The 27,083-nt window shown below is 41.6% G+C and overlaps 2 protein-coding genes across 5 annotated transcripts in view; both read left to right on the forward strand.

Annotated features, from left to right (window-relative positions):
- The window catches only part of prep (prolyl endopeptidase), a 32,681-nt gene extending 23,651 nt beyond the window's left edge, over positions 1 to 9,030 (forward strand). The window contains exons 1-14 of one of the 2 annotated variants that reach the window (XM_058056835.2): positions 4,195 to 4,403; positions 4,645 to 4,719; positions 4,821 to 4,954; positions 5,118 to 5,248; positions 5,325 to 5,534; positions 5,628 to 5,749; positions 5,824 to 5,929; positions 6,061 to 6,252; positions 6,332 to 6,529; positions 6,847 to 6,950; positions 7,032 to 7,263; positions 7,344 to 7,475; positions 7,561 to 7,717; positions 8,151 to 9,030. In XM_058056835.2, the coding sequence (XP_057912818.2) occupies positions 4,275 to 4,403; positions 4,645 to 4,719; positions 4,821 to 4,954; positions 5,118 to 5,248; positions 5,325 to 5,534; positions 5,628 to 5,749; positions 5,824 to 5,929; positions 6,061 to 6,252; positions 6,332 to 6,529; positions 6,847 to 6,950; positions 7,032 to 7,263; positions 7,344 to 7,475; positions 7,561 to 7,717; positions 8,151 to 8,445 (2,217 nt within the window). In that variant the 5' untranslated portion in view covers positions 4,195 to 4,274 and the 3' untranslated portion in view covers positions 8,446 to 9,030. Of the gene's footprint in view, positions 1 to 4,194; positions 4,404 to 4,644; positions 4,720 to 4,820; positions 4,955 to 5,117; positions 5,249 to 5,324; positions 5,535 to 5,627; positions 5,750 to 5,823; positions 5,930 to 6,060; positions 6,253 to 6,331; positions 6,530 to 6,846; positions 6,951 to 7,031; positions 7,264 to 7,343; positions 7,476 to 7,560; positions 7,718 to 8,150 lie in introns of those variants that run through there. The other variant, XM_078799264.1, reaches the window with a different exon arrangement.
- Positions 9,031 to 14,229: 5,199 nt separating this feature from the next.
- Positions 14,230 to 26,787, forward strand: lin28b (lin-28 homolog B (C. elegans)). 3 transcript variants are annotated; one of them, XR_009120278.2, is made up of 5 exons: positions 14,230 to 14,430; positions 14,854 to 15,020; positions 23,144 to 23,331; positions 24,950 to 25,308; positions 25,397 to 26,787. XR_009120278.2 is itself a non-coding variant. In XM_058057777.2 (4 exons), exons 1-4 carry the CDS (start codon positions 14,421 to 14,423, stop codon positions 25,254 to 25,256), a joined length of 672 nt encoding a protein of 223 aa, XP_057913760.1. In that variant the 5' UTR covers positions 14,230 to 14,420; the 3' UTR covers positions 25,257 to 26,787. The 3 variants fall into 3 exon arrangements, 2 of the variants coding, with proteins under 2 accessions (XP_057913760.1, XP_057913761.1); XM_058057777.2 differs by having other exon boundaries at positions 24,950 to 26,787; XM_058057778.2 differs by having other exon boundaries at positions 14,242 to 14,313; positions 24,950 to 26,787.
- The last annotated feature ends 296 nt before the right edge of the window (positions 26,788 to 27,083 follow it).

The following is a 27,083-nucleotide window of genomic DNA, read 5'->3' on the forward strand; positions in this document are numbered from 1 at the left end:
TGTTGCTATACATGTGTTGGAATTTGTTCTAAACACGAAATTCATGAAAAAGCATGAATTTATAGATATTGCTTCACCTCGTGATAAATTGACAATAAATCTAAGTACGTTAATGTTTGTTTTTAGAATTTCGGGTTGCAGATATAGTAGCTAGTTTTGTTAATAGTAACCCGTCAATAGCGAGTATTACTTAGCTACCATGCAGTGGAAAACCCTATTGTGTATTCGGTAATTTCCCCTTAGTAACTTCCTGTTGACATCCGACGGGAACAGGTCGGAGCGACCACGTCATGCATAGGGACAGGACAGGGCACAGACTGTTGGCCTGGCCCTTGGTTGCTAATGACAGCCGAATGAGACAAACAGGCAGGAAGCCGTCCTCTGTGATCTCCGTATTTAAAAGCATCCTTGAGTATTGTTGTGTCGCGTTGTCATCCCCTTCTACAACTGTTATTAGAACGAAGGCCGGACTTAAAAAGAAGAACTTAAAATAGGTTTTTGGCTGACACGTTTCTTTGTTGCTGGTAAATACATATCTGAGTTTATGAGGTTTGTAGGAATACAGTAAACCCTCCTTTACCACGATAAATACATTTCCGCGTAGTAGGGTTCCTTATTTGTAAAGCATAGGAAACCTGTTTACAACCTTCTGACCATATGGTTTTAATATTATTAGAGCCCTCTAGACATAGATTAACACCCCTATAGTCATGTTTACACTCTTATTTCCCAATATAGTAGACGTAATCTAAGAAAATAAGACATTTAAGACTTGTGTGTTTGTGTGTTTCAATAAATGTCTTCCAGACGTCTGGACAGGAAGTGACGTCAGATATTCACAGTTGGGTTTTAGCTGCAGTATGGCAACAACAGTACTCTGTATTATTATTTTGATGATGATTATTATTGTGCCTGTTGTGAGATTATTCACACATGCAACTATTGTTGTGGTGCAGGTGTTTCTAGTGACACCTAGTGGCCAGTGTTGACTACAGCTCATCAACGTCTTTTAATCCCGAAACTCCGAAACTGTTGGTTTGAAACTACTTAATAAGATACATAAGATTTACTTAATGTGCATATTTTTGTCTAATAATAGGCCGTAGTCAACCACGAAACAGTGGTCATTTATTAATCAATACAATTTTGATGTAGTAAAATTATATAGTAAAATTCATTCATTTTCTACCGTTTATCCTCACCAGCCCGATGTAGTAAAATTAGATAGTAAAATGATATGGTAAAATAATTTTCTAAATCCCCCAAAATTAATTAAAAAATACAGTGGAACCTTTGCATATTTTTCAGTTTACACCAAAATTTTGCCTTGGTTTACATTCATTTTCTAGTTAGTGTACAATACGGTGCGCATCTGGTTGTGTTTATTAATATACGACACAAAACGCTCTTAGCTCCCAACAAAAAAGCTAGCTTGCTAAGTTACAAAATGGGGACCGGAACTGGAAGTCAGCTACATCGCCTGTCTATGATGTCATCAGTGATTAACTCTCAAAAAAGTTGACATAAAACACATTTTTTAAGTTGTACCAACTTAAAAGCATGAACTAATTATAACTGCATGTAAATAATAAACGAAAGGGAATAAGGTTACTTCTACCTTCATTGAAGATTTTATTGTTGTGACTGCTCTCAAAGACACAATGTGGCAGCGAGACACACCATGGACAACATCTCCGTATTGTGTCATGAGTTATTTCTTGAATTCAGTTCAATAGTGTTGTTCACCTTCTCATCAGATTGGCTCCATTTGAGTTACTCATGGCAAAACTGGTAGGTGGTGTCCGTGTGGTGTCTCGCTGCCATATTGTGTGTTTGGGAACAGTCACATCAAGAATCACATCAAAAGTCCTTCTGGAATGAATTAATCATGCTAACCATGGTTCCACTGTCATTTTTCTAATATAAACTCCCCAAAATATGTTGTTTTTCGACCAATTATCCTGCATTTATTTAGACTGAATTCTTGTGAGAACATTTTACGTCAGATTTAGGACATTTAATTTAACCTGGTGGTGACCCCGGACCCCAAAACACAACAGGTGGTCGTTCTTCTTCATCCTCTTCCCCAGGGACAGGTGTTTCCTCCTGTGGGAGTGTATATATCTTGTGTGTGTGTGTGCGTGGGGGGTCTCATGATTGTTGACTTTTTATAATGGCGGAAAAAGAAGCTTTAATTTATATACTACCAGCCCGTGTCAAAACCCTTCTTCCCTTCCCTGAATGAGAATGAGAGGTCCATTTTTCAAGGCAAACACACTCATTCAAAGTGTCAGTGTTTTTCTCCCCCCGGTTGGCGTCAGAGGACAAAGCTTCCGTGACCCATATCCGGCAGAGACAAACATCCTCTTTGCATAGTAGGGTATTCCTGATTTTAAGAAGGGAAGAAGAATAGAATTGGGTGGAGCGTGGGAGGCAGAGAGCATCCTTTGACCCAAAACGTCCACCTTTGAGCTTTGCTGTTAATACTGACCAATCAGGTGCAAGCAAAAACAAGCCAGATTCATTGGAAACATTCCTCCTCTTGGCGTCTTTATTCACTTTCACTCTGATACACCTTAACCTTTGTCGGCATCTGACACGTGTCATGTTGAATCTAAAAGGGTGGAACCTGCCAGAGGACATATCCACTGTCTGATCAGTCTCGGTATCCAAACAATGTGTTTTGTTTTGTTTTTTTACAGCCGAGACAGACAGTGTCATAAAACCTGTTTCCAGTGTCTTATCTGCATAGCTGTAAGGACGCCTTTTGAAACATTGCCTACATATCGCAGACAACAACACACGTTTTGCCGTTTATGTCCGTTCATTACCCATGAGGCATCCAAATATGTGTTTCCCTTATCTGCCGCTATCTGTCTTGTGTAAGAATGGGCGCCAGTGATAATTATAGCCTAATCGAGATTGATTGATCAAGCCAGGAAGGAAGGAAGAGAAGGAGGGAGGGAGGAATGGGAGGTGGAGATGAGCAGAGAGAAAGAGGAGCAGAGAGGTTGAGGTCTCTCCTTCTCTGTCACAGATAAGAGTTGATGATGGAGATCCCCAGTGGACACAGATAACCTTTAACTGGGGGTGCAAGGTCAGCATTTTCAATGGCACTATTCACACTGCATAGGATAAACACAAAAACACTGCAAGATAAGGCATGGGGGTAATTGTTAGATTTCAATATTATTATAAAAAATACATATACATGACCCAAATTTAAGTTTAAAGACGTTACCAAATCAACCGGTTACATTGTGGTATGGCACGGGGGCCATTTGTGGCCCATGTCAGATTTTGTATTGGCCCAAGTCACATTCTAAAACTAGAATTTAACTAGAAAATGAAAAAAATGAGCAGTAATTTTACAAGAATATAGTCAAAACATTAAGAGAAAAAAGTTGTAATTTGACTAGAAAAGGCCTTCATTTTACAAAAATATTATGATATTATGCGGAAATAGAAAGTTTGTTTTTTTTAGTAGCATGAAGTTAAAATATACAAGGAAATATGTTATTTTGAGTCATAATATTATGAGAAACATCAAATAACTGTAGTATTAGGTGGTGAAAAAGTTCTAATGTTACCAAAATAAAGTAAAAATATGATGGCAATAAAGCCATAATTTCAAGAAGAAAAATTACAAGAAGACTGCTGAAATAGTTATAGTGAATACAAGTAAATACATTAAAATATAGTCAATAAAATAAAGAAAAAAACAACAGCAGAAACTGAAAAAAAACAGCTGCAAAGTCAAAATATATTTTTTAAAAAGTGAAATTCTAAGGAGAAATAAGTTGAGATTTTTTTGAGAATATGGAAAATTTTAATTTTAATAGCATTTAGTTAAAATATTAAAACAGTATGTCATTCCTTTTTGATTAATATTGTGAGGTGTAATTTGGGGATGAATTGGGTTGTGGAAAACATTATGGGAATAAAGGCATACAATTACGAGAAGAAAATTTAGATTATTGAAGAAGAAAGTCGAAATATTTTGGAAATAAAAAAACAATACTAATAATGGGCCTTTTCGTCTATATCACAAAGCTGAGATGCATTTTTAAAACACGCTTGGTTTACCTCCTGTCGAAAGGTATTCGAATGCATTGTAACTGTTGTAATATTTTTTGTGGTGCTAGAGGGCGCTCTAGATTTTTTCCTTTATCAAAACAGACTGTAAGTCCCCTCTTGACGGTGCTTGTTGGCTGCATAATCGAACTACAGCCATAGGAGCCCATCCTGTGCCCAATTTTTTGCGCCTCAGATTTATGTTCTTCCGGAGAGCTGTTTCAAAATACCCACTTCGGTCTCTGGGGCATTTTTCATTACGTGATTCCCGACGACTGACTTCTAGAATGGCTTTTCAGTACCCTACTGCTGACCGTGACGAGGCGGTTGTAAGTACTGCTAGTTAGCCGACTAGCCTAGCGCGCTGTCATTATTGTGCTGTTTCATTCATTGACACTGTACTATTGTTTAGCATGCTAGTTAGCTTAGCACAGCTTCCTCTTTAGCATACACACTGACAGCTTCTCACACGCTTCACAAACACTGACCGGCCCTTGCTTTTTTATAATGGTAAAATTGTTGAATTGCGACACTAATTGTTTCGATAAAAATATACAATTTGTATCCTAGGTGGATGATTACCATGGCTACAAAATACCAGACCCTTACAGCTGGTTGGAAGACCCCGACAGTGAAAAGACACAGGTAATAAAGCATTATGTATATCGATTCCATTGATTTAAAAAAACACATGTAAAACATGAACGATTAGTTCTATACTCTTTAATTTTGTGTTTATCCACCAGGCATTTGTCAGTGCTCAGAACCAGCTCACCTTGCCCTTTTTGGAGCGCTGTGAGGTGCGAGATCTGTTCAAGGAGCGCATGACTGAGCTGTATGACTATCCCAAGTATAGCTGTCCCTTCAAAAGGGGAAGCAGGTGAGTCGAGCAATCTAAATCAAGCCAAGAACAATCCATTCTGGATGCGATGTAGTTTATCATAAATCTGAGTGCACCCTTTCCCAGACCTAACCTTAAGAAAAACAATTAACTTCCTCTTTTGTCCTCTGTTTATCTAACAACCCTCCATCTTGGGATGCAGGTACTTTCACTTCTACAACACCGGCCTTCAGAACCAGAGTGTGATGTATGTGCAGGAGAGCCTCGATGCAGAACCAACTGCCTTTTTGGATCCGAACACATTTTCTGATGATGGGACAGTTGCCCTGCGAGGTAAATGGCCCACACTTGTAAAATTAGTTTTTACTTCATTTTCCTAACCGTGGTGATGTTTTCCCACCTTTGCAAGGTTACGCATTCTCAGAAGATGGGGAGTACTTAGCATATGGCACTAGTGCCAGCGGGTCGGACTGGGTGGAGATCCACTTCCTGCGTGTGGAGGGTGCAGTGCCTCTGGACGATCGCCTGGAGCGGGTCAAGTTCAGCTGCATGTCCTGGACTCACGATGGGAAGGGTCTTTTTTATAACTCCTACCCTGAGCAGGAGGGCAAGAGTGATGGTGAGGTCAAGACACATTTATTCAGGAACCACAAGGAGAGAAAAAAAATCTATATTATTCACACCATTAACATATATTACATTGTCTGTTAAGGCACGGAGACCTCCACCAACTTACACCAGAAGCTGTACTTCCACATTTTGGGAACACCGCAGTCCGAAGACGTGCTCTGCGCCGAGTTTCCTGATCACCCAAAGTGGATGAGTGGAGCTGAGGTATTTTCTTGTCCTGACATATGTCGGCGCTTGTGTTTCAGAGGTGATTGATGACATAAATGTGAACTGTGCAGGTTTCGGACGATGGACGCTATGTGCTGCTGTCCATCAGGGAAGGTTGTGATCCTGTCAACAGATTGTGGTACTGCGACCTCAAGACTACTCCTCAGGGCATTACAGGCATGTTTGCCATCATTCTTTCATCTTATTTAGAGTGGGGTATTGCTAATCTTGTGTTTTTAGTTATTTATGTGTGATACAGCTATCTGATTCTATCTTGACGTGGTCATCTTCCCTCTTTGCAAATCCAGGACTTCTGCCATGGGTGAAGCTTATCGACAACTTTGATGCAGAGTACGAGTACGTAACCAATGAAGGCACAGTTTTTACATTCAAGACAAACCTGGACGCTCCACGTTACCGCCTCATCAACATCGACTTTGCCTCTCCGGCTCAGAGCAACTGGGCCGAGCTCATCCCTCAGCATGACAAGGATGTCATCGGTGAGAAGCGTTTATAAACACGCCTTAAATCTTTAATAATGTTTCATTTCACATGCGTTCTACTCTCCCATACTCCCAGTGTTCGCCACCTGCACGTTCTCCAGCTACCTGTTTGTGTGCTTCCTCCACGACGTAAAGAATGTCCTTAAAATGTATCGTCTGAGCTCGGGAGAGGAGCTCAGGACCTTTCCTCTGGATGTCGGCTCAGTGGTCGGCTTCACAGGACGGAAGAGGGACTCTGAGATTTTCTACTACTTCACCTCCTTCCTCTCACCAGGTACCACTCACCTCTGGTTGTATTGGTTTGATTGCAAGATGTTGCGATGCTGTTTAGATTTCAAAACTGTTTTTGCCATATGAAATAATGGAAATAGAAATAAAACATTCCGATGAATTTATAAGTAACATTTTAACTCATTGCGCCCTCTGCTGGTTGCTACAAACTACTGAAATCCATCACTCCTTTGCTGGAAGGCAATATGATTCACACCAATTTTTTTCCACTCCTTTTAGGAAACCTGGGCTTTTACTTTATCACTTGGGTAGTTCTATGATAAAGTATGATAACAATTAATTTCTTCTCTTTGCCTCCAGCCATCATTTACCACTGTGACCTGACCAAGGAGCCTCTGCAGCCTCACATCTTCAGAGAGGTCACGGTCAAAGGCTTTGACCCTTCAGACTATCAGACCACCCAGGTAATATTAATAAATGGTGGTCGTATGGCACTCCTGTCCTGTCATCACTGTCATTTCCATCTTCTAATGTTTCCTCTCCAGGTTTTCTACGCTTCCAAGGATGGCACTCAAATCCCCATGTTCATCGTTCACAAGAAGGGCATCAAAATGGATGGCTCCCACCCGGGTTTCCTGTACGGCTATGGCGGCTTTAACATCTCCATCACGCCCAGTTACAGCGTTTCCCGTCTCATTTTTGTGCGGCACCTGGGCGGAGTCCTGGCTGTCGCCAACATCCGGGGAGGTGGCGAGTACGGCGAGACCTGGCATAAAGGTAATGATGATAGGACACGTTTGGCAAATGTTGATGAGGGAGATACCTGATATATACATACATGATATTTCTCTCTTTAGCTGGAATGTTGGCCAACAAGCAGAACTGCTTCACAGACTTCCAGTGTGCAGCAGAGTATCTCATCAAGGAGGGGTACACCTCTCCCTCCAAACTCACCATCAACGGAGGCTCAAACGGCGGCCTGCTTGTAGGTATGTCACTAGCAGGGTGTAACCAAACTACTTCCTCCTCCTGCCTCATCCGACATTGACATACTGTATGTTCCACCCTCCCCAGCGGCCTGTGTGAACCAGCGACCCGAGCTGTTTGGCTGCGCTGTCGCTCAGGTCGGCGTCATGGACATGCTCAAATTCCACAAGTTCACCATTGGCCACGCCTGGACCACCGACTTTGGCTGCTCGGAAGACAAAACTCAGTTTGAGTGGCTCATCAAGTAAGTGGAACACATGATCGCCATGGCGTCATCTTTTTATCTTATTATAATACCCGTAGACTGAAAGTGCCATTCTCACAGGATGAAGTCAAACTATTAGGAATTGGTTATGTTCAGTTATTGAGTAAATCAGTAAATTGGTTATTTAATGGTAGCTCATGAGTGGTCGGATTTCATTGGTTGTCTGTTGAAAACTGAACTACTATCTTATATCAATTTTAGATGACAAAAAATACTGTTTTCACTTTGTGTGCACTTGATTCCCTATTTTCCCTGCAAACCTTCCGAAATAGAAACTAAATAAAGGGCCTACTGCTCATGCATGGAAACTTTATTTCCTTAAAAGGAAAACACACTTAATGTTCATCTCGCATTGTTTCCCCCCACACCTGTTCCTTCTACACTTCTTCAAAAATATCCCATCCCACCTCAGATACTCCCCACTCCACAACATCCGAGTCCCAGAAGACAACGGGGTCCAGTACCCCGCCGTCCTCCTCCTGACGGGCGACCACGATGACCGGGTGGTGCCCCTCCACTCGCTCAAATACATCGCCACCCTGCAGCACATTGTGGGCCGCAACACCAAGCAGGCCAACCCTCTGTTCATCCTTGTGGACACAAAGTCCGGCCACGGCGCCGGCAAACCCACCAGCAAGGTCATCCAGGAGGTGGCCGACACCTACGCTTTTATCGCTCGTTGTCTCAAAATCTCTTGGGTTAAATAAGTCAGCGTATGTTTTTGTCCTGCCTTCTTTTCTTGCCGAAGTCCCCCCCTTTGAAAGAACCACAAGTTCATGGACACGGCATTCACATCTTTCTCCTAATAACAACCCTAATGTGATTGAAATCAGAGGCAGACTTACTATAATCAGCCAATCAGCTGCTGTCATGAGTGTAGTAACTTCCTGTGTCCCCAGACGGTCCGCCTACATATTATTTATTGTTTACTTGTTTGTTATAACACTACTTTGTGCAAAGTGGTGATTCTGCTGCATGTTTGCAGTATCACAACAAACATTAGTTCGTGTGTGTGTGTGTGTGTGTGTGTGTGTGTGTGTGTGTGTGTGTGCGTGCGTGTGTGTGTGTGTGTGTGTCAGTCCCCATACAGTCGGACAGATTTCTACCTCTTGACGTATGCTGATTGTTTACCTATTGAAAGGGAACAAAACACAATGTTGCAGCCACAATAAAAATCTTTTTTAAGCAGTGACACATATGCGTGGTTCTTATCCAAATTCAAAGCACATCGGAACGCTGTAACAACGCTGAAAAAGTAATTACAATAAAGGAGACTAAAAGTTTGTACTAAACCTTTCACTGTTCGTTCAATTACAATGTATAGTGTGTGGTTTCTATTCCTAGGGTGTTGCAATGAATCATGACGCTGTAGCCTTTCAGAAACGCACCAGCAGGTGGCGCCCTGGTGACAATAAAAGCTTTGGACCAAATCTGCTGCAACACCTGTTTGCAGGATGTGACTATTATAATGGTAAGTTGTATTTAATCATAAAACTGCATCGATTTCTTTATTTCTTCGTGCAACGTTTGTGTGCAGGATACACCCAGATGCATGTGATGTTTGTGTTGGATGAGTGGATTACATTCTTTCAGTGATGGTAAGTTGATCATTTTAGAATGGATCACCTATGGGCGACGCTATGTAATTTATCCATACCAATTCATATTATGATTTAGAAGTATGAGAATGGAGGGTCTTTGTTTTGGAAATTCATGCGAATTTGTGATTTCAGCAGAAATTGTGATTCAACCCCCCCCCCCCAAAAAAAAGATGATGGGGGTTGGGAGAATGGGGGTTGAGAGATACCATGCACATGTTAACACTGCGGGGTACCGTGGAGTTATTTTGCACCTCATTATCTCCCTTTAAATCCCCAAACTTTTGAAGGACCCCCTCACAGTTTATAAAGTTTAGTGTCTGAGCGTCACGTGTGGATTCTTTAACGCCTATTATAAATCTTAACAAATGTGGCGGCTGTGGGAACGGGGCTGCTCATCTTACAATGTGACAATTAAAAATTAATGGATGGAAAATGTCTTTAATTGCAGACGGGGCAGCCCCGATGCGACGTGCAGCTTGGAGCGCCATATTTTATTGGCGAAGCTGGAGGAAGGATGTCAGCGTCATCTCCTGCAGGTAAGCCACTTTATTCATATACAATACCACAACATGTCTTCAACAAAAGGACACAGACACTATTTTATTTCATTTTAAACTAACTCATTCAATGCAGGAAATGTAATCGATGGCCGATTTTCCAGAAATAGAACCCCAAACAATTTATCACGTCATTTTGAGGCTGAAAAGTAAGACAAAAGTTGCATAAGTCAAATAAAATAAGCAATACCAACCTTTAAAGTCCACGATTTAAACGAAAAGTATGGTTTAAAAGCCGGAAGTAGATACTTAAAGGAGCATTTTGTGCATTTTTTGTCTTTCCCGGCTTCTCCAAGGGCGCCCTTCCCATCTTATGACGTCACTGATATTACGTCCAACCATTAAGAATGTTTACTACTGTCTTTCATTGTTATTTTGCCTTTTTTAAAGGTTCAATGTGTATTTTTTAACATTTACACAAAGTCGGGAGGTGACACAATGTTTATTTCCGAATGATCTATATTTGTGTTTTTAAAAACTATTTTAAAATGCTACACGAATATAAAATATGATTTTAAACCATGAATAACATACGTTTTTAAGCAATATGTGGGGGAAAATAGTGAGCAATCGACTTGTTTATTTAATTGACTTGCATGGTCGAGCATACAAGCCAGCAAGGCGCATGCGTACTTTTTAAAGAACGATGCAAATTATTCGTTCACTTAACGTTTTAATTAACGAAATCTCCCACTTGGACAATTAAGGAGGTTTTATTACTTTAACTAAAACAACAAATGGTGGGAGAAAACACACGGTGAAGGCATAAGTGGATGTTAATTAAGACCGAGTCAATAAATTGAGTTTTACGGATAAAAGAGTTAAATAGCACATTTCTACTTAGGAAAAACGTCCAAATAAACCTTCAAACACTTCTACCTGCTTTCCCCCAACTCAGCTCTACCATTCTCATGGAGTGGATGTAAAAAAAAAAAAGGTGAAGGATTGGTGGCTGGAATGCATGAAATAAGCGACAAAAAACAACCCCCTCTGCTCACCAAAAAATGAAAAGAGAGACGAACTCAATGAACTCCTTTGAACTGCATTGACAGCAACTCACGGTAAAAAAGACACATTTCCTCTGGGAGCCTACAGGCTGCATGGGTTGCCTGCCTGCATGCATGCATGTATTGTGTGGGGGGTTGGGTCGGGTTAACTGGGGTGAGGGAGTCCAAAGTCTCTCCTTAGGAAGGTTGGAATAGTATTCAAGCAGCACAGGAATCTCATCTCAATGGAGCACTGCTAAAAACTACACTTTGTGCCACGTGAGGTCACGTGATTCCACTTTCCAATGTTTGTTCTGGAGAATAAAGTTACTTTGAACTAAACTTTTCCTCTATAGAAAGTGAATCTTGAAACCTTTGCTAAATTTATCCCCTCCAGCACCTTTTAGCTCCTAATTTTGGATCATTTGGTTACAATAAATGCCCTAAAAGTACTTTGCAGACTTCCATAAATCCATAATTTATAGAAAACCTGACATAAAATGTGGTGATAGAGAGCTAGGCAGGTGTCAGCAAATTAACTCACCAACTTCTAATAATTATCAAGTATAGTGTAGCTAAAACAGATCTTTTTTAACCCTTTAGAGTGATGGACTGCAATAATTGTGATGGAAATGAAGGTCTTCATCAGCAATAATTGTGATGGAAATGAGGGACTTATCTGTAATCCACCATAGTTAATTGGTTAAATTAGAGGTGGCCAGCCTTTTTTCACCAGGGACCACATACAGAAAAAAACCCCGAGTATATTCTGTATATTTATATTGTGTGTATATTGTGTTTATTCAACACCCTAAAACCAATGTAACATATAGGTTAAGAGGATTGTTATAAAATAATGAAAAATATATGTCAGATTTGTGTTATATGTGACAAAGATGACTAATAACTACTTTTAATATCTTATTTTAATTTTATAAAACTGTTGTTTTCTCACAATAACAAAGATTAGATAATGACGACGTTTAGATGAGTAGAAAATAAACAAATTGAGTTAACTGAGCTTAAAAAAAGTTTCATTACTAGTTGTCATAAATACATAATGCAGTGTTTGAATCAGTTTATTTTGTGCAAAATCTCACTATATATATATTTTTTTTTACAGTAAATAGAGTTTGGGCTGCAAACACAAACCTCCAATAAGATGAATAAGACAAAAAACAGCAAAACTACAGCAAAAACCAAAACAGTGTTCAACAATTGATGCATAATGAATCATTTTCCTGGATGATACAAGTATATGGCATCCGCCCGGGTGCCCCCTATAGTACGTGTTTGTGTATATTAGTTGAATAAATGCAGAGGCCCGCTTAGAGTCACCTTTAATGACACCTTGTGCTTAGCAGCATGATGAGCCCGACCAGGATGTGATCACATGTGACACTGGCATCCAGCCCTGTGACCCAAACGGTAATCGTCTGGCCTCCACTACAAGCATCTTCAAAAACAGGCCCTATTTGTGCAGGGGTTGGGCTTGGGCCGGGCCTGGCCTGGCCTGGCTTGGGCTGGGCCTAAATGTGTCTGTGTGGGTGGGTTGGTGGGTGGGTGGGGGTAGAGCGAGTGAATTCCGGAGGGTGGGTTTTGAGGTTCTTTGGTGGGTGGAGATGGGCTTGTTGTTGTTCCATTCCTTACAGCGTGTCCACTCCCCCCCTTTTCCTCTTATAACACGTCTTGGGAAAGCTAGCACCAATTTAGATGGGAGATAGTAGTGGGGGTTTCTCTTTTTTCCACATTGTTCTGATAGCATTTGCATTGTTTTTGCAAGTAACTAAATAATGATTAGTAGAAATTGTAATAAAAGGACATATTGAACTGCTATAAGGCACTGGATCAGAACAGTGAGATTTCCCTCATCCTTGCCAAATAGTGAGCCCAATGATGAAGGACCAACAGCTTGAACTTCCCAATACCCATAAATGTTCATGGCCACATGTTGATTAGAACAATCAATGTTATAACAGCCCCCTCATATTTTTTGGCTTGATTTGGGAAGCGACAGGCAAAATATAACAGTTTTCAGCAGGTTTGTTTTTCTGGGTTTGCAGTCGCATTCCAAAGTTGTGAGTTCAGCCCTGCGCTGCGGTGCCCACTAAAAAGATACAAGGAGGTGACTTGAGCATGCCGAGGGAGCTCAAAAACAACATGGAGAGAGCACGGAGAAAACCAGACCTAATAGGAAGATATTTAAAGACACAGCAGCATTCCTTTGATAGGACTGACTGCATACAGGAAATTAAAAACACAAAAGATTGCGCCCTTCAAGTTTTGGCGCAATAGCTTGTTTCCTTTTAGGAGATATTGGGAATAAAAATAATAGGATGGTCATTCAAATCTTTTGCGTCACATGCACATATTTTTTGTATACATAATTAAAAAAAAATGAGGCTGTGTTTTTCTGCTGCCATGCTGCCTCATATTCAAATGACTGATCTCTGTAGACAAGTACAAAAGGTTCTTGGAAGCAAGATGCACATATCATGGCAGATATTCAACACTTAAGCACTTACCTAAACCCACAATAAGACCTCAACACTCTGGCTTGACCTCAGGGAGCCTGTTTAATATCTACAGTATATCTATTTAGATCTATACCTGTCTGTTGTATAGATAACTCAATCAGGGCATGTTATCCAACAGAGATTAAATAAGTTTGACTGTAAATATAATTAGTCAGTGAAGGGTTCCAGTGTGCACCACATTCTAAAAATACAATTATTTGTTTTAAAAATGGTGAGAAAAAGAGGGAAAAAGTGTAATGTTGTTGCTGACAAGCAGGCTATTTTTTTGTTTAAATAACTTCTTAATATTGTATATATGTACAAAATTCTAAATATCATCATGGCTCCTGTCTTTTACATTTTTTGTGTGTGGGGAAAATGTGCTCACCACTGTTTTACATGCTTTATTTTCCTTCTGCATGTTTTGGCCATATTCACCACATGGACTAAACTATATTGCATCAAAAAATGCAAAATGCAAAAACATTAGAGCTTTTTTTGACATTTCTGAATAAAATATATAAAACTAATACAACAAACATCCTCAATTCTTCACATATTTAAAGTTGCAAGTTGGATTTCTCCTCATGCTGCCTAATAGCAATGAGAGAAGCGTTGCTGGGCGGAAAAAAAACAACTATTGACAAGGTCACGTGTATCTTTGACGAGAACGGGCACAGCCAGCTCGAGAGCCAATCGGAGCGCAGGAGCTAGGTGTAGGGGGCGGAGTCTGTAGAGCGAGAGTGAAGGAGAGAGAGAGAGAGAGAGAGAGAGAGAGTGAGCGTGGGGATGTTGCTGAGCTGGGGGGGTGCAGCCTGCTAGGAGGAAAGACGGGGGCTCGAAGGGAAGTCGTGAGGGAGACATGACACCGACACCCAGCGGAACCACGCAGGCCGCACCATGCGAGCCCCACTGGTGAGCGATGGGCACCACGACGTCGGATTCATGGTGACCACCGCAGCGAGTGCTTGCACAAGAAGCTTCTCGACCACAACTTGGCCGCAGAGGGTTCGCGGGGAAACATGGCCGAAGGTTACTTTTTTTCCCCCCTCATTTTCATACAAAAAAAATTAAACTATGCGATTGTAACGCTTTAAAATGCTCAATTTGCCTCTTCCTTGTTGGTAACACATCCGCGTTTGTGTATGAACAATGTGTCTTCACGCACTTTTCTGGCCACCAGTTAAAGCTCGATCACCATGTGTACACCTGCCTTTTTTGGACCAGTACCACCTACAACTCCACACTGGGATCGGACCGTGTGTCCTTTACATGTACACAACAGAAGACAAACTTTTAAAGATGTGTTAGTTTAAACGTAGTATAGTGGGGGACGTGTTTTTATGGAAGATAGGCTGCGAAGTTTGGGATTTACCACCGCCCGTGAACCTCACACGAGCAAAGAGGGAATTCCCCCCTCCTCAATTTAAATATACTGTGCATTTTATCTTGTAGGAGGGCCCGCCAGGTCCATTGAGCAGGAGGACCGGACTCGACCCCACGTCCTGTCAGGATCAGGCTTCTGCAAATGGTTCAACGTCCGCATGGGCTTTGGATTTATCTCCATGACCAGCAGCGAGGGGACCCCAGTGGACCCCCCTCTGGACGTTTTTGTGCACCAAGTAGGTGGACATACACGAACACACACACAAACTGCTACCTTTTTAAAATGATGCTCCAACAGCAGGCCCGTGGATCATCAAGCTTTACACAACATGAAGCCTGAAAAAAAAAACACGCCTTATTTCCTCTCTCAGCCACATGCATGAAGTGTAGTTTCCTCCTCCTACCTCCTGCCCTCAGAGGGAGGAGGAAGAGTAGAAGTGTCTTCCACTTGGACCCAACCACACTTGCTTCAGGATTCCCACTTTAAATGCTTGGTGCGTTCAAGATTTAAAAAAAAGAATAGGACATTTAGGTGCAAAACTAATCTCATTTAATCTTGCTTAAATATAATAACATAGATAATGCTAAAAATGTGTCATATGATTTAATTTCAGTTAATCTACCACCTGATTTGAAATTCTGTTTGTGCACCTTCTAAGGTGGTGCAGCAAAATAATAAAATTTAATTGGTGAAAAATGTCACTTTTCAGCATTTCCATTCAATTGGTGTAAAAATCCCATTGGCTTGTATTTGATTCTTGCATAATATGAGCTCATTTAATGTGATTTGTTAAAGTAAACAAATCCCTGTGGTTGACATTTTGTGTTTATGGCATGAAATCTATATTAGATCATAACTGATATAATTATGTACAGTAATTGATATGTTTAGGTGATGGAGAAAAATCTACATAGAAAAGAAAAAGGTTCATGAACCCTGTCGGTTTGTTTATTTTTTAAAAACAAACTCATACAATTATGAGGGCCAATTGTTAGAGACAATATTATAATTCAATTTAAAAAATATATCTAATTGTACAGGAATAAAATGTTCCTACTATTAGAAAAAGTCTTAATGGTATGAGAATAAAGTGGCTATATTATGAGAAAAAAAACACAATTTTATGAAAATAAAGTCCAAATGTAAGATTAACAAATGTATACCTGTGTTGAGATTTGGACTACAGTTTATATGTTTCAGAAATATATCAAAATACTTCTTTTAGTTATTTCTGTTAGTTTGTGGATTTATTAAATGTATTAGTTTTGTAAATTTTGACATTTTCAATTTTATTCACTTAACATTACAATGTTACATCTTTATTCTCATATCAATATATTTTGGTACTTTATTCTCATAACATTGCAGCTTTATTCTAAGAATATTACAACTTTATTTTTATTATGGCGCAATTTAATTGTTTATTCTTGCCACATTGCAACTGTGTTCTAGTAACACGATGTCCACTTCCCGCTCTCATTTTTTCAAAATGTCAGTGTGGTCCAAATACGTTTTGGTAAGGTGCTGTGTACTTGACCTCTGGTTATACTTCTCATACGTAGCCGTACATGCAGATTATGTTCATCCCACTGGTCGTACAATCAACCCATTCTGCAGCCAATCCGACTGTATCCTATTTCCTGTGTTAAATTGCCCCTTTTATAGCCTTGTTTTAATGTGGCAAGTGGAAATGACGATGTGCTGCTGGTTCCCTGTTTATTTTTAATTTGCTGGGATCTCTCGTTTTGCGCTTGATATGCAAGACGTGGTGTAACATCATCATCATCATCTCTGATGGATTCTGAAATGCTGATCTTCAAATCTGTGTTATATTTTACTACATGCTGAATAACAAAGCCTTTTAGAACCCCCTTTTTTATAGAGGGAATAAACTTTGGACAGAAGCAAGAATGCACAGTGTGGCCTTCAGCCTTGACCATCATATGCATTTCACCCCCCCACCCCAACACTGCATTACTTCATGCAGTGGCTCTCCGAATGCATGTGTGTCTAAAAATAGAAAGAAGGTTCAGTGAGAGTAGCATGTAGCTTCCATATTATGATTAATGTACCTAATCAGCCTGTGTTGCTTCTGTTGAATAATCAGTGCTACTATACGATCCTATAATATACTGTCACCACAGACAAAGCTGCAGTTTTACCCCTTTTTAAATGCATTGGCTAAGAAACGCTAGCCTCACCGGTAGTGTACATAGTAGTAGGTGCACCTGCACAATCCAATGCGACGATCCTTACGTCGATTTGCATATGCCGCCACCCACAGTTATGTCAATGAAATACATTCAGAGTATCACCAATTCCAAATCTTAACAGATTTGGTAATGATGCCCCCCCCCCGCTCTCCATTCACAATCACTTAAGCCAGCGGTTCTCAAACAGTGGGGGAGGGTGCGGTGGGAGGACTTTGAATATTAGTGCAGACCTGCCAACATGTATGAATTTGTTGTACTCGGCGCTCAATTTAACCCCTGAATACACGTTTATGCTTCTTTTAATGAGAACAAATTGTGTGTTGTGTGCATATTTCCATAATTTTTCAGGCGATGTAACATAATAACGAATCATTTGATTGATGTGCTAAAAGAGAGGTTGAGAAAGATTGGAAAAGACAAGTGTGTTTGTGTGAGTAAGCGAGCGGGAGGTCTCTTCATCAGGGCTCTTCTATCTCATCACTTCCTTTTAGGTGTGTGTGTGTGTTTGAGCTCCCGCTGGGACATGAAGGGGTGCTCTCTTCTCGGGAATTCTTTTAAGGAATTTCTTGAAAGACAAAAAAAAAAAAAACAGGAGGCTTGACTGGGGTGGGCTGAGGGTGGGGGGCAGGGATGCTGTTTGCCCTTTGTCGGTGATCAGTTTGAAATGTTGTACAGTGTGTGGGCTGCCCCTCCTGAGTGTGTGTGTTCATTTTACGGTTGCTGTGTGAGCGTGTACTTCATACCTCCATGCATGAGGACCCGTTGTGAGATGTCTCCAGTTTTTAGTGTGTGTGTGTGTGTGTGTGCGTGCGTGTGTGTGTGCACGTGCACTCCATAGAAAGAAGCAGTGAGTATGTTTTGGGCAGCGAGGTTAAAGTGGGCCCCTAGTGAGATTAACCTCTGGTCCATGTCACTGTTTGGCATGCAGGCTCCACCCACTTTCTGTCTCCAGATAGCTAGTGTCAGGCTTTGTCTCTATGTTATACCCCCCCCCCCCCCCCAAAAAAAAACACACAAACGTACACACACTACCTCTAGGTCAGGCCGACTTTGCACACCGCAAAAAACGGTAGTCATGTGACTTCCTTTTGATTGGCTCAGTACTAAACAGGAATGTTCCTGTGAGAATTTTATAGGATTTTGTATAGGAGAAGTCATACGTTCTTATTGGTTACAAATTGACACCTTTTTCAGGCCTCAAGTACCAATTTGTGTCCGAATGTAATGCTTTTGCGATTATGTGATGTGTTTGGGGTGTCATCCAGAGCTCACCGTGATGCATTCATGCTCATGCGGTAATGGAAAAGAATCCAATGCAAATGCTTTGTCCCACTGGAAAGTGCATCCCATATTAGTCGGTTGTATGTTTAGAAGGAGACTTGTTTGCATCTTTCCTTTTTTTAAGAATCCAGATTGGTTTCTGATTTGTCAAAAATTATATTTATTTGTATTTAATTTTTTTCCACCCAATTTCATGAATATGATCAATAAAAGAGGAAAGCAAATAGTGAACATTTAATGATTTGACTTTTCATAGTTTAATTTGGGTAAGGAATCATTTGTTCCATCGTATATATAAAATAAAAACAAACAATTGTATAAAAACGTTAAATAAGCGAAATAAATTGGCTAGAATAAACACAGTTAAAAATAAAATAACAGTGAAATTCTAACTCAATTATTAGCAGTATTTATTCATATTTTGTATTTGTTCATATATTAAATCAGAACAAAATAGCTAATTCTGAATAATACAAAAAACACTTTATAATTTGTACTTAAATGTAGAGCTGCAACAATTAATCGACGATGAATCAAATGTCCAATTAATCGACAACTTTTGGTATTTGATTAATCCTTATTTTTTTATTTTCAAATGTGATTTAAAGTCATCCATGAGAGTGTACCAATTGTCCCACTCCAGCTTTGCCACTTTTCTGAATCGCTAACTGTGTTTGGTTCATATTGATTTGCTTCATCAAAGGCCGAACTGATCACCTGATTACTTCGGATTAATCACCTAAGAAAATAATCACAAGTTGCAGCCCTATATTGAATCACAGCTAAATGGTAATTCTGTTGACTTATTCTTGATGAACACATTGTAATTAGTACTTAAATGTGTTGTGTATTTCAATACTTCAACAGCAATATTAAAAAAATGACTTTTCTAATTTGATTATGTGATGAGTTAGAACTTTGTAATCATAATCACACTTGTCTTAAATGTTTGCAGATGAAAATACCTAAGCGTGACGTGACATGCCATGTTAATAACAAACACAAACGCATGTCATCTTTTTCAAGGAATTAGCGGTCATTAGGTGTTTTCTTGAGGTTTTTCCATTTTTTATGAGTAGTGATTCTTCGCCCTTCCTGATGAATAATGTATGGTGTGGTTCTGTTGAGAGTGGGCTCAGTTATATCAGCCTGGGGGTTCTGTTAGCTGCAGTCACTCTGCAGGTTCCTTCACATTAAATATGGGCCCGTGCAGCCTTAATGGAAGGTGTTGTTAATGTGAGGTTGTAGAACATGAAGGCTTTTAAGTGTTTGACAGGGGGGAGGGGTGGCCGGGGCCGGGGTCAAGGGTCATGGCTGCTAATGACAATATGCAGAGGATGCTTGAGCTTCTTAAGGGTGGCTTTGTTGGTGGTTTTCACCCATGTGACCGTGTGTAGTTCCCCCTCGCTTTAGCTTTTTCCTACGCGTTATGCTGTCCCTCTGCATTGTCCACTTCCTGCTCGCGAAAAAGCGCCAAATGTCACCTCCCTTTCCCTCTTGACGCTGCAGGCACGCCGTGCAGCTGTAGAGCGCGTGTTCAAAGCATCTCATAATTAGCCATGCCATAGCTGGTGGTCGCCATGGAGAGAAGGGGCGGGGGTGCGGTGCGGTGCGGGGGGGAGGAGGAGGAGGAGGAGGTTGGGGGAGGATGGCGGTCATCTCTGCTTCCCCATCATCCCCTCACGTTACCGCTTCCTGTATTGATTGTCGGCTCTGGTGATGACGAGGGCTCTGGCTGGTGAAAAGGAGGGCTATTTCTAGCCAGGATGTCAGAGTCTGTATTGATTGTTGTACAGTCCTTCCCACACACACACACACACACACACACACACACACACACACACACACACACACATATATATAGGCTAAAATGCACAGCTAGGCATTTATTTGAAAAATGCAGAATCCACTGATCTATTTCTTTAGTTTTTAGGAATCTGTCAGGGGGGGGCTCTTGATCAAATGAGAGTTTTGTCCCCAGGCTGCCCCCCCCCCACCCTCCTCACACACACACACACCCCGTCCACACACTACTACTGATCAGAAGTTGCTCCTCCACTGGAGCTGAACAGAATGCACTGGAGGCGTTCCATGACCTCCCTCCTCCTCCTCCTCCTCCTCCTTCTTCTTCCTCACTCGTTCCTCCTACACTGCTCCAGGCCACTCCTCCATCCCTACCCCCGCCCGTCTTTCTCTCACTCCATGCCCTTTCGTGACCTCTGTGCGTAAACTTCCAGAAGAGGTCAGGACACCCGCCAGGTCATTTCGGAGGACCGTACTCCAATTACAGGTTAGGGTTGGGTTTTTTTTTTAATAGCCCTCCCACAAACACTCGGCCAATGAACCAATGTAATGTAGTGTAATGAACCAATATGGATTAAATCACATGGACAACCCATCAAATTGATGAAATCATTTGGAGTGTATTCTGTATCTATAGAGTCATATTTAATAATAGAACTTTTAATCTGGGGTGGCTGATCTCCAATTTTTTTTAGAACTTTTTAAAGATTTTTTTTTAGAATTTCTAGCAAATTTTTAACTTATATTGAAGGTGTATATGAAATTGTGTATAGACTTTAATAGTTAGATTTTCAAGCCTTACACAGATCCTCCACTTCCTGTACGGAGGATATGCAGCATGTGTGCACCGCTACTGAACAAAAGGGGTTGTGTGGCTTCCTCACGGATGCATTGTGAAAGTAGCATGTGCTTGGAGTGGAGTGGCTGTGTTTTGGTGGGGGAGGTATGGGTGGCGGTCGAGGGGAGGGGGGGGGGGACTACTCAACTTTGACCTGGAGAGACGAAGCGGTAATGATTATTCACTATTAGTCAGGAGATGATGCATGCCTTATGAAGGACTCATGCTTGCGTCACCTGCCAGTGACGAGGGAAAGGATGTGCTTCTTGTTTAGTTGGATCACTAATACCCAATTCTAAGCGTCGGTGGTGACAGAAAATCACGAGATCCCTTCGGTTTTTATTAACTGCTTGTGTGTATGTTGTACATTCTTCACTCCTCCCTTAAGGCCAAATCCAATACACAAATAACCGAAACAGGCAAACGATTGACAGGCCTATACTCTGTTGTCGCTCTCAATAAATACATTTTATTAACTATAGTGTTACAGTGTTATAGTTTTTCATCCACCCTCGGTCATCTCTGTGTGGAGTTTGCATGTTCTCCCCGTGCATGCGTGGGTTTTCTCCGGGTACTCCGGTTTCCTCCCACATTCCAAAAACATGCTAGGTTAATTGGTGACTCCAAATTGTCCATAGATATGAATGTGAGTGTGAATGGTTGTTTGTCTATATGTGCCCTGTGATTGGCTGGCGACCAGTCCAGGGTGTACCCCGCCTCTCACCCGAAGATAAGGATAAGCGGTAGAAAATAAATGAATGTTTTTCAATTCAAAGTGAAGCGTGACATGAAATGATGACAAAGTTTCTACATTATGTATGCAGTTGGTAACTTTAACGTAAAAGCTACAGTAAAATGTATTTCAAATGTAATGCACTTTAACAACATGTAATAAAATGCATTTACTAAATCACAATTGTTTTTAGATTAATCGGAATTTGACAACTACATGAACAACCGACAGAGATGCGATGAGGGAAATTAACTGCATTAATGAAATGAATTCAAATGTTGACATTGTTTTCATGATTTATTAAATATCAGCTTTGTATAGTGTATTTATGTTACCTATTAAAGGTAAATAAATAAAAAGATACAGTAGCATCTCTCAAGTACCTTTTGCTTCATGTATACTGTCCTGTCGTCATGGTAACAGCCATAATGGAGGAACACGACTGAGTACATTTTCTTTCTTTACATTTGACACTCACAGCAGGCGTTTGTGAGGCGTTGGGTGTTATATGGGGTGGGGGGGGTGTTTACCTCCACAACTGTGGTTTGCCAAGGTCACTGATGCAGCCCCCCCCCCCCTCTTTATCAGGCGTCTGCTGTGTGCCACACCAGGAAGACATAAATCATCGTTCAATGGTTCAGCGGGAACTAAATCAATCGGCGGTGATGATGCGGATAGGATGAATGGTGGTCATAACACACAGGAGAAAATTATTAAATGGCTGCAACAGCTTCCACATAGGAAGTGGTGCCTCTGCGAAAAGCAGATAAACGCAGCACATGTGAGCTACTAAATCCCGACGTGGACACTCTTGTGGCAGTTGGTGCATGTCTTATATCATCAGTCAGCTTGTTCACGAGAATTTAGTCGCATTTAAATGCTCAATACTGGCTTTCTTTATATAGCCGTAACACACAATATTCTATGTGCCCTGAAAGATCATTCATTTATTCATTCATTTTCTACTGCTTTTTCCTCACAAGGGTCGCGGGGATGCTGGAGCTTATCCCAGCTGTCTATGGGCGAGAGGCGGGCATATATAGACAAACAACCATTCATACCTATGGACAATTTGGAGTGGCTAATTAACCTAGCATTCATTCATTCATTCATTTTCTGCCGCTTTTTCCTCACGAGGGTCGCGGGGGTGTCTATCCCAGCTGTCTTTTGGGCGAGAGGCGGGGAACACCCTGGACTGGTCGCTAGCCAATCACAGGGCACATATAGACAAACAACCATTCACACTCACATTCACACCTATGGACAATTTGGAGTGGCTAATTAACCTAGCATGTTTTTGCGATGTGGGAGGAAACCGGAGTACCCGGAGAAAACCCACGCATGCACGGGGAGAACATGCAAACTCCACAAAGAGATGGCCAACGGTGGAATTGTACCCTTGTCTCCTAGCTGTGAGGTCTGCGCGCTAACCACTAGACCTCTGTGCCGCCTCCCTGAAAGATCAGTTCAAGTCTTTTTCCTCCCTCCAGAGCAAGCTGGTGATGGAGGGCTTCCGAAGCTTAAAGGAGGGTGTGCAGGTGGAGTTTACCTACAAGAAGTCCTCCAAAGGCCTTGAGTCCCTACGGGTGACGGGACCGGGTGGGGGACCCTGCGCAGGCAGTGAGAAGAGACCAAAAGGGAAGGTCCCACTCCAGAAACGCAAACCAAAGGGAGACCGGTCAGTATGAATGACATAAAACAGGAGTGTGTCTGTATAGGATGTATACAGTAGAATAATCCAAAAGTCATTGAAAAAGAACTAAAAATGTAACGAAGTGTCCAAATACTTTTCTCCTTATGAGCCGCACTGAGCTATATCTGAAGCCCCCCACAATTGCACATGCTTGTTGCTATGGTTATGCCAAGGAAGCATACACATTGCCCTACACGGATGCTACTCTAAAATCAATTTTGTAGTGTTGACACCAAAGAGTGCAGGGAAGGATCTGCATCACATTGCAGTGTAGCACGCAATCAATGACTAATCTCCATATGGATCTCCTCGAGAGCTTCTTTTTTGCTGCTGATGGCGAACTGATGTACACATGGAGACGCCACATAAAAACCAAAAGTGATTTATGTACACTTGAGACCACATGTGATGCTCTTTATGTCGCCTCCTCCCTTTGCCCTCCTCTTACAAGCTGCATCACACCTGTTCTGCGGAAGAAGAAGCTACATGACAGGAAACGCTATCCGGAAGAAGGTCCTTTTACATGGCTGAATAATTCAGCCTATTTGGGGACAACTGATCCTGTGTCAGTGGTCAAGTGACTGTGACTCAGGTGAAAGGCGGCACTGGCAAGCATGCAGAGATGCTAGGTGACCTCATCTTCCTATTATATTCGTCCCCACTGCTCTGCCCCCTGCTGGTTTTACGTAGAAGTCTATCTACCACATCTCTGGAGGGGGGGAATTTCAATCAAACCATGCATGCACAGTCCTTTCTTCCGTGTCATACCGGAACACACATGAAGGCCATTTAGAAGCATTCTTGGTAATAATGTTCATACATTTCTATAGCTCTTTTCTCTGGATATGTGGGTTCTTTTAATTATGAAAAATATCCTCTTACGATTAGAATGACAGAGTTATGAATAGTTCTATTAGTGCTTCCATCAAGGCCTGGATTAATAGTATTCCATAGAAGTGGTGCGACACAGGAGAAGGAGGCAACATAAAGAGTGTCATATGTGGACCCACACCTATATAAATCATGTAATGTTTTCATGGGGTGTCTATGTATGTGCATCTGTAACATCGGTAGTTTTCACCCTAGGGAGGGATTGGGGGCCTAAGAAAATGTGCCCCAAACTTTGTGATGAGAGTAAATTCACATTAATTTGCATTAGATGAGGGGGAGGGCGCTTTGGGAACCACTGCACAACATAAAGGAACAAAACCTCCACTTCCTCCACAGAGGAACGCTCAAGGTGATCCATATAGACATAATAGTCATTGATTGCTACTATAGGATGCAAATCCATGCATGTACCCTTCAAGGTTAATGCGTTAAATTCATGTTGTCAAAGGCGGCTCTGGCCCTGGAAATGTTGTTTATTATTAGTAAAAGGACTCAGTAAATTACGTATATTTGCTATTTCATTGAAAACAGCTGGTGACATCCCACCATAAATTGCACTCATTTGGCTTTGTGATTCCCAATAGAGCCATACTTCCATCTAGTGGTGACTTGGTGCTATTGCAGATGACACCATAATTTCTCCCATAACAGTGAAATCATGTGACATGCAGATTTAAAGCAACATCTGTATGTCCTTCCTGCCCCCCTGTAGCTGTTATAACTGTGGAGGTCTGGACCACCACGCAAAGGAGTGTGGCCTGCCCCCCCAGCCAAAGAAATGCCACTACTGCCAGAGCATCACGCACATGGTGGCTCAGTGTCCACACAAGGCGCTAACGCCTTCCACGGGCTCTCAGGACCAATACGCGTCTACCTCGGCCTCCAGCCCGGGGTCGTCGGCCTACCTCTACCCCCCAGAGGAGGAGGAACGCTACGGCACATCTCCACTGGGAGGCTCATCCTCATCCCCTGAAGAGCCCCAAAGTCACCACCGGACTCGGAGGTGGAGGAAATCCTAAAGCAACCCCTTCTCCTTGCTTCATCTACCTCACACCTGTGACACAATGGGAGGTCTGAATTTCTTTTTTTTTTATTGTCTAACCATTGCAACTATGGCAACCAACAGAGAGGTACCCACGTGTGTGTGCCTGCCTTGCAGACAGGTGGTGGCGCCACAGCAACCACCACAAGGGATGGAGACTGCAAGATGATCTTGTATTCAATCAGTGCAGCTCAGGAGGCAAACGTGCATCAATCATGCCTTGATTTGCTTTTCCATCACGGTGTTTTTATTTTTTTAAGTACATACTGTCTTCGCTAATGTAATCCCTCCCTAATGAGTCTTTTTACAGCACATTTTTAGTAAGGGTTGTATAGGAGACGATACTTAAAAGTCACAATCCGTAAGTGATAATCCAGACCTCAACCACTGGAGAAACATCTTCAGGGAATCTTAATGGATTCCAGGGAAGAGTTTAGAGTGAAAAAAAGGGGGATTAGCTGGCTAATAATGTTATGTAATAGCATCCAATACAAGAGTTCTGTCAAAATTCTGCTTTGAACAGATAAAAGTGCTTCTTATTTTAGTTCTAATCCCTACTTAATTGCAAAGAAAACAAATTGCCTGTCTTTACAAAATGTGTAGCTAGCAGGTGCAGCTTGCATCCTTTATCCTTTATCATCCTTCCTTTGCTGGTACTTTTGCAGCTTGTGTCAAAGTCTCTGCATCACACACCAGGAAAAAGGACAGGGACATGTGGCAGCAAGAGACAGAGTATTGCAAAAACAGCAGGAATGCAGGATTGCCTTTTTTTATTGTTATAGTTTGCAGTGAATGAATGCAGTTTCTAATCATTTAAAGCATCCAAAATATTAGGAACAGGTCCAAGTGTAATTCAAGCTACAACTGCAATCATGAATGAGCGTATTATCCTTGCAAAGGCAGCATTTTTTTTAATCCAGCTTTTGTCTTGGCTCTCGTTGAATGTTGTGGCCAGCATGCGTGAGTCCTTCCTCTTGCAGGAACGACGCCGGGCCGAGGGGCTTGTCGCTCTCAGCTTGTCTTGTGCGTGCTTCCACTTGAAAGGAAAAAAAAAACACTCTGCATTTGCATGCTTGCAAAGGTCAACACTATTAACCCTTTCGTTGTTACCCAAGATAGACACGCCTTAGATTGGATGCCATATTACTCGACTAGCTTAGATTCAAGCGCGATGAATCCGTAGAAACCCATTCTTGAAAATCATTAATATATATGTAAAGTCAGGATTGTTTAAATGAGATTCTATGACATATTTTGAAGGAGTTTGCTCTAACGTAGGTGATAGCCATGTGTATACCATGGGATGTGTATGTAAACAAAACCACTCGTTAAAGCAGGGGTGTCCATTTTTTTTCCCAGCAAGGGTTGCGTACATAAAAATGAAAAAAAAAAATGGGGGTCACTTCGATACTTTTTGTTGAGTTGTCTTTTTGCTCAACGAAACATGTGTGTTGCAAAAGCAAATCAGTGCGATACAACGGTACCTCGATTTTTATTACCAAAATGTTTGATGAGGGCGGCACGGCGGCCTAGTGGTTAGCGTGCAGACCTCACAGCTAGAAGACCAGGGTTCAATTCCACCCTCGGCCATCTCTGTGTGGAGTTTGCATGTTCTCCTCGTGCATGCGTGGGTTTTCCCACTCCGGTTTCCTCCCACATTCCAAAAACATGCTAGGTTAATTGGCGACTCCAAATTGTCCATAGGTATGAATGTGAGTGTGAATGGTTGTTTGTCTATATGTGCCCTGTGATTGGCTGGCCACCAGTCCAGGGTGTACCCTGCCTCACGCCCGAAGACAGCTGG

This window comes from Doryrhamphus excisus, linkage group LG19 (genome assembly GCF_037039965.1).
Source record: "Doryrhamphus excisus strain RoL-2023G ecotype Guam linkage group LG19, RoL_Dexc_Guam_v1.1, whole genome shotgun sequence".
In the NCBI taxonomy this organism is placed as follows: Eukaryota; Metazoa; Chordata; class Actinopteri; order Syngnathiformes; family Syngnathidae; genus Doryrhamphus; species Doryrhamphus excisus.